We start from the raw sequence: 12740 nt of genomic DNA on the forward strand, positions 1-12740 counted from the left end.
TTTGTTAGGTTCTTATCGCTTCATTCAGCAACACATAATGAGAGAGACTGATCCTCGGACTATTCTAAGAGACCTGCTTCCAGAAACTGCCCTTTCACCTGATCTTGATGACATGACACTATGGCAGATTATCATCAACATCTCAGAGCCTCCGAAGAGAAAGAAACGCAAGGATATTAATACCCTGGAGGATGTCGTCAGACTCCTTAATGATGGCAAAAAGATACTTGTCCTAACTGGTGCTGGGGTATGTTTCAATTGTCATTTATTACAGTTTAGTCTGTCATGTTTACCTCAATCTGACTGACATATAAATAAATACATTTAATATTGGTAACTGACATGTTTGCATTTTCCAAAATACAGATGGTTATTTTGAGCTTCGTAGGCTACTGTCTACATTTGACTAAATTTATTCTACTTTTTTGTGACCTGCATAGCTACTGTAATTTTTTTGATTGTCATCTGCAGCTGGTAATGACTCATAGATTACTTTTAAAGCTAAAAATAATTTATTTACAGGAGTAAGCATTATCTACAGTTAATGAAATGACAGAAAATTGCGTGTTTTCTTTTTTCAATGTGCAGTATATCCTTTGCAGTTTTTTTAAATACAGCAAATGTGACTTTTTTTTGTTAGAATATGCATTAAAAGATTCTAATTTCAATGCAAGCATATGTCACATTTAGCTTTGATATTTTGGAGAAGACCTCATTGTTGAGGAAATATACAGAACTTTTTGGGTAGGGTTTTGCCACTTTACTGTACATATATATTTTTATATTTTATATACTGTATTGTAGGGGTGTATTCAACTAAGGATTTTCATAGTCGAATCTGACTCGTCAGCTTTTACCTTTAGTCGACTAATAGTCAAATCGGGTTTTTTATTTTTATTTTATTTAGAGCACCTTAAACGGGATCCCGTTCTCATTCAGGACTTTTTTCCTCTTCAAAGTAAAAACCTAAAACACTCAGATAAATGAATAAACACGGTAGGTTGGTTTTATTCAGCTTTTATTTATTTACTTATTTTTTTTATGAAACATTGGAGAACATCAACCGTCAGTGCGCATTGCGCATATGCCTGCCTCAAAATATAAAGAAATTGCCATACAACAGCAAAAAATATAAGGAAAGGTTCAAGTAATGGGGTTTAAAAGCAAACAACAACAAAAAACAAACGGCTGAACTGTTTTTTTTTTTTCGCCTTACGCATTTTAAATGGTATGCCATGTTGGTTGTTGTCGTGCGAAATTAAAAACGTTGATGACATAACTTGCACTTTACTTTGTTTGATTCATCTTTATCTTTTTCAAAATACTTTTGAAGTTTTTTAGTAGCCATTATAATCTCGGCAGATGTTGCGTATTCTGTAGTGTGTTTAGCTCCGCTCGTTTGGATTGTGCAACTGCAGGGTGTGATTTATTAATGTGTAGTAAGGAAGATGCCTATTGTTAATGCACAAACATCATTAAAAAATATTTAATAACAGAAATTAGGATGATTTTATTTGACAAAAGGCTATATATAATGAATACATTCTTGGGCACCCCCATGCAGTTAGAATGGTACATTCGACTATGACGTTCATAGTCGACTAGGGGGTATAGTCGACTATAGTCGAATCAGCAACTATTGCAGGTCACCCCTACTGTATTGTATACCTTTTTGTTTTTGTATTTTTCATACTTTATTGGCTTTGTTCTGTGTCACTGCTGCTGGCTGCAAAATTTCCTTTCGGGATCAATAAAGTATCTGTCTATCTATCTATAGGCAACCTGATGCACACCTATTAAGTGTTCAACGAAGGAAGCTTGCTGACTTATTTTCCCTATGCCAAGACACATTTGAGACCACTCTTTCTGTATTTTCCTCCAGGTGTCTGTCTCTTGTGGAATCCCTGACTTCAGATCTAGAGATGGGATTTATGCTCGACTTGCTATTGACTTTCCAGACCTTCCAGATCCTCAAGCAATGTTTGATATAGAATATTTCCGAAGGGACCCAAGACCGTTTTTCAAATTTGCAAAGGTTTGTATTATGCTTTACAGAAAATGGTCTGCACAGACTGTACCTCTGCAGTCTCTAGCTATTCTCATGCTTCCTCTGAAGACACACAAACGAAAACATACATTGTTGTTCTAAGTAGTTTATGTCCCTTATCCTGTGTGATTGTCACTGTACAGTGTGTTTAATCTCCTGCTTATTGTCCACTGTATTTATTTACCCCTCAGCACTCAAGTCCTGTGTGGGGTGCCTGAGTGGCACAATAGAAAAAACATATCTCCTATCATGAGATCATGAAGTTGATCCATGATGATGCCACAGCTATCTGTGGCTGGGAGCCCAAGAGAGCAAAATTGGCCATGTTCTCAGGAAAGGCACACTCACTCTTCCTCATCAATTACAAGTGATGTTGAGGGCATCTGTGAGCTAACGCATCAGAAGAGAGTGAATCACATGCAGAATCCTCTGAGCATGTTACTCCACCCCCTGATGTTGAATGAGATACAGCTTGAAAAGATATGGTGATTGGCTACACGTTTTTTAGAGGAAGCACTGAAGACTGGCTTTGCAGTCCCTAGTTTGCAGCTGTTGTGTGACAGGGGGTTGGTGGTAATTGACTATTTGCAATTACTACCCAACCTCCACCCAACTATTTGTGTGTGTGGTGGTGGTGGGGGGGTGTCCTGAAGTAAGAATTAAAATCAACACTCAGATTTGTATTTTATTGTAGGAGATCTACCCTGGGCAGTTTCAGCCATCTCTTTGTCACAAATTCATCGCAATGCTGGATAAGAAGGAAAAACTTCTAAGGAATTACACTCAGAATATTGACACACTGGAGCAGGTTGCAGGAGTCCAAAAGATCATTCAGTGTCATGGTATGTTGATTTCATATTGTACACAAAATAAGGCTTCAGTTAAGTCTAAAGTAGATGACTTCGGGCACTGATGTGAGTAGCAGTCTTCTCGTATATCTATACAAAATGTGCGTTTTTACAGTTCTTAAATATCCATTTGGGATTAATAAAATACACTGCTCAAAAAAATAAAGAACACTTAAACAACACAATGTAACTCCAAGTCTTCCACACTTCGTGTTCAGATAGGAAGCAACACTGATTGTGAATCAATTTCAATTGCTCTTGTGCAAATGGAACAGGCAACAGGTAGAAATGAGAGATTTTCAACTGATTTCAAAGATTTTTATTAATTGAGATCTAGGATGTTATTTTAGTGTTCCCTTATTTTTTTGAGCAGTATATATCTACTGTATTTTCTCAACTGTAGAGCGCACCTCAATATAAGCCGCACCTACAAAGTATAAAAAAAAAAAAAGAAAATGTTGTATAAGCTGTACCGAGCTAAAAGCCGCATATATCTACTGAACTGAATACATTTAACTGAACTGATCAGTTTCCGAACAGTGCCTGTAGCATTTCACGTGCAACAGATTTGGCTTTCAGCCAGTGTTGTCACGAATTCCTAGAGAAAACTAGAGTGCGCAATGAACTAGGTTATAATCACTGAAACTCCCAAATAACATCTGTAGCCTCTTTATTCGTGTGCAAACGAGGCGAGTTGGATACTGCAGGGGAGTCGGAATTTGGCATAACACATGTTGGTTTGAAAAAAATTCTCCGTCGTACCTGGGCTAAATGAAAATGAGCACTTTCTTCTTTGATTTAAAACTTTGACCTACCACCAGATAAACTTTCTGCTCCACCCCTGATGGGTGAAGAAAAATCTACAGAAAAGTTGCCCCTCATTATAAGCCACATGGTTCAAAGCCTGGGGAAAATAGTAGCGACTTATAGTCTGGAAATTATGGTACTTTATTCTGTCATTGGCTATAAAATAATTCCTTGTCTGATTGTACAGTTATCAATCCCAACTTTTACATTTACGGCATTTGGCAGACGCCCTTATCCAGAGCGACTTACATTTTTAACTCATTTTTATACAAGTGAGCAAATGAGGGTTAAGGGCCTTGCTCAGGGGCACCTCAGTCATGGCCTCAGGTCTGGGAATTGAACCCACGACCCTCCGGGCACAAGACCAGTTCCCTAACCGGCAGGCCATGACTGCCCAACTTCTATATGCTTCTTCCTCGAATAAGCAAAGCTGTTTTGTATTCAGTAGTCAGCTTATTATTGAAGTTGGCTTCTTATTGCTTTATTTAATGCAATTGCTGTTGAGAACACAGATGTCTGTGCAAAAGCTAATATAGGATGTCTGTGCCTACAGGTTGAACTTCTGCCTGTACGTCTCACAGCAGCAAACAGGATATAGCAATATACATTATAGCATTTACTCTACCTGATGCCTTGGGTCAGTTGGTTAAAAATAATTTAAAATTAAATTTTTACAGTGTAGTACAGTGCTGAAATCATATTCATAGTAACTTTTTTGCGCAATATTAGATTTATATTAGAAAAATAATAAAATCTATTTTATGTAAATGTATCACAATATAGATTTGGTGTTAATCTATCAAATCCATCTTACATAGCCTAGACCAGGGGTACTCAAATAGAAATGATGACGGGCCACATTTTATTTTTTCAATCACTGAGGGGGCCGGTTACGGGAGGGTTGGGGAGGGGGTAGCGAACGTAAACTGTCGACGGGCGGGGAGGGGTGAACGCATTTGGGCGTCTGCTACCTGTTTGTTGTTGCCATAAAGGCAATCCCCGGCATCGTCTTGAGATTGCGGTGCGCGATTTCAAAATAAGAGCGGATAGCGCGATTGGGAAAAAAAGATTCCTAAAAAAAAAAAAACACTTTTCAAAACAGCTCGCTGGCCAGAAATAGATAGCGGCCCGCTATTTGAGTATGGAGGGCCTAGACCTTTTGAAAGTAGTACACTGCAGCAAGAATAAAACAAATACAGCTGATAACATTTTCCAATAAGCCAAACATTTAAATACAAAATAGTCAACATTCAGATTCAGGGGAAGGAATACCTGACTAATTTTAATGTTGCATTGTGTTCCAGGTTTGAAAAGTGCTAGAATTTAGGCTAAAGTAGGCTACTTGAAAATGCTTGAAATTACAATTAATTACAAATACCAGACCCTCCAGAAATTCGCGATGTTGCGATTTGCAACTTCAACGCAAATTCAAGCAAACCCCGCGAATTCAGGGCGGTGTTGCAACTTCAGGCAATCACCGCAACTTTCCCGCAAATTTGACCAATCACTGATGTCGTCTTGATGTGACGTCGACAAACTCCTGCCTTACTTCCGTATATACGTTCAAGAGGAGCAGACTGAAAGCAGCATGAGCGACGAAAATCCGGCACGCGATCCGGCCTGCGAATTGATTATCTATGGCCCCCTGGATGAACGCACAAACACTACATTCCCCACAATGCAACGGTAGCCCGCGAAGTCACTGTAGTGCACACAAGCGGCGAGGGTCTGCGCGGCGAAAATGACGTAATCGCAGTGGCTCCGCCCGTGCGCGAGGGCGTCGCGCGCTGTCGATTCGCAAGGTCGTGCACCTCTCAAATTTTGTAACTGCGCGCACCAGTTAAACTTAATCAAGTTAAATATTTATACATATAGTCGAAATGATTCGAAATAATTCACTTTTTTATTCACATTATTTAATGGTTGTTTATTTTCAAAACGCCCAATCTTAACGTCTTCACGTTCTCTCATGTTTCGTCCTGGAATTACAAGAGGCTCGTATTTGTTAACGTAATACAAGAGAACTGTTCAGTCAGACAGATATTTGTTGTGAAACGAAGTCGTTACAATTTCAAGCATTTTCAAGTACTTTAGCCTAAATTCCAGCACTTTTCAAACCTTTATTACTTTATTCATTTAATGTACAGGACATGTTTTCTGTGAAGGAAGTTTGTTTTTATGTTTGCTTGTTGAAAAATGTTTTCACTTGAAATTACTGACAGATCCATAAGAAAATATTGCTTTATTTATTTAAGCATTAAATAATATACACTGTCTTAGGTCTTGGTTTAATAGGCTATGTGCAAACATTTCAGTATGTTTTAATAAACATTGAACCAGTCCGGCCCTCGGCTTGTAGCAAATTTGGTTTTTTGGCCCTCGGTGTATTTGACTTTGACATCCCTGACATAGAGTAAGAGAAATAAAATCATTGCCTGAAGTGTTAAAACCAGGGGTTTTATAAGAAGCATAATACCCATAAATAAATAAATCACTGTTGCCAACTCTCACACATTGAGCGTGAGACACATTTGACCGTCTTCACACATCCGTTTTCTCACGCCAAAAAAAAAAATCTAGTTTATTTATGTTCGCTCTGGCACCAATCACTGGCGATCGATCTCGATATAATACTTAATTTGTCCATTTTACAGGCCGCACGGTAACAACTTACGTTCGCTAACCCCCCGTCAACAATTAACGTTCGCCACCCCCTCCAGGTTCAAATCTCACTCCAAGCGATCTTGAAAAGTTGGCAACCCTGAATAAATAGGTAAATGGATAATTAAAACAGACTACTAAATAGAGGAAACCATACAACATTTACTCCCTCTTGCAATGTACTCACAAAAAAGCATAAACACACCGCAACTTTCATCGCAATTTTTTTAAAAACACCCGCAACATCAAACATTTTAGCCCGCAACAATCACAAAAAAGGCCCGCAAAATCCTGGTGGGACTGAAATACAACAAATGGCTGTCAGTTCTCTTGTATTACTTTAACAAATACGAGCCTCTTGTAATTCCAGGACAAAACATGAGAGAATGTGAAGACGTTAAGATTGGGCGTTTTGAAAATAAACAACAATTAATTAATGTGATAAAGCGGATCACAGTATCACATAATGTGATACTTCGAATCATTTTGAGTATATGTATAAATATTTAACTTGATTAGTTTTAATGTGCTGGGAGTTATTGAAATGGACCTTGAAAGTGACGTACAATGACTTGGTTCATTGCACCCAAGTGTGGCATGTGCGAAGTTACAAAATTCAAGAGGTGCATGACCTCACGAATCGCCAGTGCACGAGGCCCTCGCGCACAGGCGGAGCCACCGCGATTACATCATTTTCGGCGCACAGACCCTCATGACGCGTCAAGTATAAACCTAGCTTACTTTGCGTAGCATGGGTGCTTGCGTAGCTTAGAGGGAGAGATCGTCGATCCTCTTTTTGACTTTGAGGATCCAGTCAAATTGTGATTGACATAATTTCGATTAATATCGAAATCGTGACACCCCTAGTATTGAGTAACTGTATAGTTTGTTTAGCAGGCATATGGTCTCTCAAAAGGCTTGTCCTTGGTTTGAGGTGTCTGTAACGTTTGCCAGAGGGCAGCAGTTCTAAGCAGTTTTAAGGGTTTTTGGGAAATGGAGAGGCTGCTGGGCCTTCTTCACTATGGCTGAGGTGTTAGAATCTCATTGGAGATCTACATCCATATACACCCTGAGGAACTTGAAGCTGGACACCCTCTCCACATACTGTTCATTAATGTAAATTGACTGCAAGTTGGACTTCCTCCTTCTGAAGTCTACAATCAGATATTTAGTCTTGGAGGTGTTAATGACCAAGTTGAGCACCACTTAACTAGCCTTTGAACCTCCTCCCTGTATGCCGTTTCATTGCCATCGGAGATCAGTCCAATCAGGGTGGTGTCATCAGCTAACTTAATTGTGAGTGGCTGCTGACACAGTCATAGGTGTACAGAATGTAGAGGAGTGGGCTCAGCACACAGCCCTGTGGAGAGCCGGTGTTAATGCTGAGAGCTGTGGAGAGATGTGAGCCAACTCTAACTCTCTGTACACGGTCTCAGAGGAAGTTTCTTGTCCAACTGCAGATGGTGTAAGTAAGACCAATGTACATTAGTTTGACAAAGTCTGTCTGGGAGTATGGTGTTGAAAGCAGAGCTAAAATCAACCCAGAGCAGCCTGGCATGGTGCCCCTGCAGTTCCAGGTGAGAGATGGTGGCATGGAGCGCTGTTGCTATGGCATCTTCTGTTGATCTGTTTGCTCTGTCTGCAAACTGAAGTGGGTCGAGGGTAACTGGGAGGCAAGACCTGATGTGGTGCCTCACCAGTTTCTCAAAACACTTCATGATGACTGGTGTCAGGGTGACACCGCCGATGCTGGCCTGTTTTGGGATCGGTACAATTGTAGCTGATTTCAGACATGGCAAGACTGGGATAGGGATACATTGAAGATCTTGGTAAAGACTCCAGCCAGCTGGTCTGCACATTTTCTGAGGACCCATCCAGCAGCCTTCAATGTTCTCCTCACCCTCATGTTTCTTCACCATGAAGCTATAACCACTGCAGTTAAATTTCAGTACAGTAAGAACAATTCATACAACAATTCACCGTATTAATCATATTGCATTAAAAACAATCAAAATCCCTGTTCTTCAGCCCTGCTCTATGTTTGCTGGTACTTTTCTGCACTACCCTCACATGAGAGAAGGATGTCTGTGGTCTCTTTAAACTGCACATAGTCGTGATCAGCAACATACACTATGGGCTCTGGAGGGCCATTAAAAGCTGCTCATCTGCTGTTGAATACATGTAAATGTGCCATATTTTGTCAATTGTGATTTTTTTTACACCCCAATCAAAATTTGTCCTCCGCTTTTAACCCATCTGTGCAGTCAGAACACACACACACACACACACACACACACACACACACACACACACACTAGTGATTACTAGGGGGCTGTGGTGCACACATGCCCAGAGCGGTGGGCAGCCCTAGCCCGGCGTCTGGGGAGCAGTTGGGGTTAGGTGCCTTGCTCAAGGGCACCTCAGTCATGGCCTTAGGTCTGGGAATCGAACCCACGACCCTCCTGTCACAAGACCAGTTCCCTACCACCAGGCCATGAATACAGTGATGGAGTAAGGATCAAAACTTCAGCAAGCACCCTTTTCTTCTTCTCTTCTCTCTGTACTGTATCTGATACTGCTTCCACTCTTCCCTCATCTGCACCTGTGTTTCCCTGGGCAGATCTGTGACTGGATATTTGTGATCTTTCCCTGTCTCTTTCTTTGATAGCTAAAGTACAGAAGATGACTGAAACTGTCGAATATCCAGGTCCTTAATTCGTCTCCCATTTTGACTATAAACCTCTTAATAAAACTACTTTTAGGATTTTACTTTCTCACGAAACACTAGCATGTGTATGTGCGGGTGTATATAGTCTATCTTTGCCTTATTTTAACAAGGTAATTTGCCCTTGCAGCAGGATCCGCATTAACACGCGCTTTGTGGTGAGCCACATTTTCTTTACTTGTGAGAGGAATCTGTTAGAAGAGGAGAGAGTTTGTTGTTTGCACAGGTTTCCACCTACATACTTCTTGTTTATGTGCACTATCCTATAGAAATGTGAAATTAAAAACAGATTTCATTTAGAAATCATTTAAAAATTCTTTTGAGACTACATTTCAAGTTGCATATTATGGTATATTATTTTAATAACAATAATTTTTATAATCTTATTATTAATAATAACAATAATACAAATATAATACAAAAAAACTACAAAAGTAGAAATATTGGCCATAAATGGATAAACTTTGTCTCATCATGGAAATGGTGCAATGGTGTAACTCGGTTACTCCACAGGACATTTCAAATTGAAACCAAATTTTGCATGCGTTATTGTGGATGACTATGTAAACACTTAACTTTGGTTTGAATATTTCAAACTGTTTCATATTAACTTGAATAATTTATGATTTATATTTATTAACATTTTACTTAGTGCTGGGTGGTATGACCAAAATTCTATGTCACTGTATTTTTCGAAATTATATCTGTTTCATGGTATTCATCATTTTTTTCCCCCCATGCGTGATGAGTTAACTGCATTGATTATGAAAATAATTACTGCAGTAGAGTGGTTGAGTACCTTATTCCACTGTTATAAAAATGTCTCCATCTAAGTATTAGGGTAAGTGTACCCTTTAAGCCCACAAATATCTAAGTTTTGCCATTTTTTCTAGATATTGACATAATTTGTAAGTGACATCATTTAAAGATTTAACTCTCATTTGAATATTTATTAATTAGTTGATGTACATTTTAGGGAAAACGTCAAAAGTCTGGCATGCGCTTAATTGGTACCATAGTACCATTTAAGCCCATGTATGTTCCTAATAAGCCCATAACATAATGTATTGATTAAATAAACTTGTTTTATGATTTATTTTAAAGTAAACAGCAATATATTTAATCAATAACAGTGAAAATGTTTTTTTAAATCCCTTTTGAACAAGATTATCTGAACAAATAACATTTACCATGACAAACAGTGTAGTACACAACATGGAACAATGAATCGTTTAATTTAGATCCATTTCAGGCAATTCAATAAAAAATATTGTGTTTGCTCAGTTAGAATGGGCCAGCTCCCTCCAGGTTTGCCCTGCAAAGAATGAGCTTCCGTTCAACATCTTCAACCTTATCTCTTGAAGGGAGATGGTAGGTGTTATTTGGGCCACGGTCAAGAAACAGATGAAGTCTCACCTTCTGGTGGAGTGGTCTCGTTCAGGACATGTGCTACATAGTATGCCGCAGGCTTAGTAAACATCACAGCGTAGTACATGTCGCATTCTACTGCAAAGTCTTCTGCATCACTTGTATTGGCCTCTTTCACATAATTGATATCAGGGTTCTCGTAAAGCCTGGTTTATACTTTTGCGAGTGACCATAGCGCGTGACCCTGCCCGAACGGTGGAAGCGTTTATACTTTCTGCGTGCAGTGTTCTCTGAAACGATATGTGGTAGTATAAAGAAACACCCCTCAAAAACGGGGGAATGAACATTTACCTGATGAATTTTTATGTTGCATTGTGTTCCATGTTTGAAAGTGCTGGAAGTAGGCTAAAGTACTTGAAAATGCTTGAAATTGTAATTACTTCGTTTCACATCAAGCTGTCTGACTGAACAGTTCTCTTGTATTACTTTAACAAATACAAGCCTCTTGTAATTCCAGGGTGAAACATGAGGGAATGTGAAGAAGTTAAGATTGGGTGTTTTGAAAATAAACCACCATTAAATAATGTGATTAAAAGCGAATTATTTCGAATCATTTCGAGTATATGTATAAATATTTAACTTAATTAAGTTTAACGTTCTGGGAAACATTGAAATGGACCTTTTAAAGTGACGTACAAGTGCTTTAATTCCACCTTTTAAAGGTGTATGAACGCAGCAAACATGACTTTGTTCATTGCGCTGAGGCGCGGCGCGCGCAAAGTTACAAAATTCGAGAGGTGCGCGACCTTGCGAATCGACAGCACGCGAGCTCGCGATGCGTCAAGTATAAACCAGGCTTAAGTCTTACCGTCTTCCTTGTTGTGGTTGGCTCCTTTTATTTTCTTCTTTTCCTTGTTTTTGTGTGTTCAATTTCTTTCAACCTCATTTAATCTTTCTAAAGCCTGCTCTGAGGTAAGAGACTCTCCATACTTTAAGTTTGAGATTCTCTTTTTTTTGTTTGCAGGAACTTTTTCCTTTGGCATAATGTGTTTCAGAAAATACTCCTTTATTCCAGTGTTTGAGGTGGGAGTAGGGCTGTCGCGGTGTAAGAATTTCCACTGCGGTAAATTAACAGGGCTCCACACCGCGATATGCGGTATTATCGCCATTTTTGTTGTTTTCACAAACATATCCTGATTTAAGTGCTATTATAAACACGTTTTTATTGCAGTTGTTATTAAGAATATTATATTTTTATAACAAAGCCGACACAGTTGTAGGACAAATTAAACAGTCCTTATTGTTAAATGCAGAGCACGTAAGGCTAATGACGTGCAATAAGAACGCTCCTTTACTCTTTCATGGAAACAAAGTCCAGCTTATAGCCTACGATTGATCTGCGCTGTGCAAAGAAGGCAAAAAAACTTGAGCACATGAGATCAGAATTCGTTTAAAAAAAAGAAGGAAAACGAAACCCTTCCTTTAGTAATAAAGTCTAGGTTTAGTCCGGCGTTATCATGTCCTTGTTACGTGCTAGGAAACCAACATGTTCACCTTATGTGGTTTCAGAGAGGATCTAAGTGGGGTAACAATGTTTCCGGCAGCACTAAAAACTCTCTCTGGTGGTGTGGGCGTTGCACAAATACACATGTACTTGCGGGACACTTTAGAAAGCAGAGGAAATCTAACCTGGTTGTCGCGCCACCAGGCGATGGGATCTGCGTTAGGGCTCGTGCAGGTAGCTCGAGCTCGGCATGTGCGCGAGCTCTCTTAGTTTCCCCGTTTCACAACAACCTTTCGCGCACAGATTTTGCATATTGCCTCGTCTAAATTGTCCGGCTCTCTCTTTTCATTCGGTTGAAAGCCGAAATGCTCCCAAACTGGCGGTCACATTTGGTTTTGCGACCAGAGTAGCCGCAATTGTTTCCATAAAAAGGCCACTCAGAAGCAACGGATACGAAAGTTTTTAAATAGTAATTAACATCCACCACACACGCAGCGAAGTGGCTTACGTGTAAAACAAGAAGAACCTTGTGGAAAAAAAGAAAACACGAACATCGCGGTGTGACGGTTGCTTGGAATTCCCTGCGGTTGGCAGGTGAATATCGCGGTATTACAATATTGCGGTTATTGCGACAGCCCTAGGTGGGAGAAGCATTTGAGGACGTGCCTGGGTTAGAGGATGACTGACTCTGGTGGTTAGACACTTCGATGTTGGCGATGTTCAATATGTTAGAGCCTGGTATCATTTCAACACTTAGGATGATCTGAGAGGCTGACTCAA

At 39.6% G+C, this 12740-nt stretch overlaps 1 protein-coding gene across 2 annotated transcripts in view; it reads left to right on the forward strand.

Annotated features, from left to right (window-relative positions):
* The window catches only part of sirt1 (sirtuin 1), a 37924-nt gene that overhangs the window by 1517 nt on the left and 23667 nt on the right, over window positions 1-12740 (forward strand). For both annotated transcript variants that reach the window (XM_076973913.1, XM_076973914.1), the window contains exons 3-5: window positions 9-247; window positions 1883-2035; window positions 2742-2889. In XM_076973913.1, coding sequence (XP_076830028.1) covers window positions 9-247; window positions 1883-2035; window positions 2742-2889 — 540 coding nt within the window. The remainder of the gene's footprint in view (window positions 1-8; window positions 248-1882; window positions 2036-2741; window positions 2890-12740) is intronic.

The sequence above is a fragment of the Brachyhypopomus gauderio genome, chromosome 15 (genome assembly GCF_052324685.1).
Source record: "Brachyhypopomus gauderio isolate BG-103 chromosome 15, BGAUD_0.2, whole genome shotgun sequence".
NCBI lineage: Eukaryota > Metazoa > Chordata > Actinopteri > Gymnotiformes > Hypopomidae > Brachyhypopomus > Brachyhypopomus gauderio.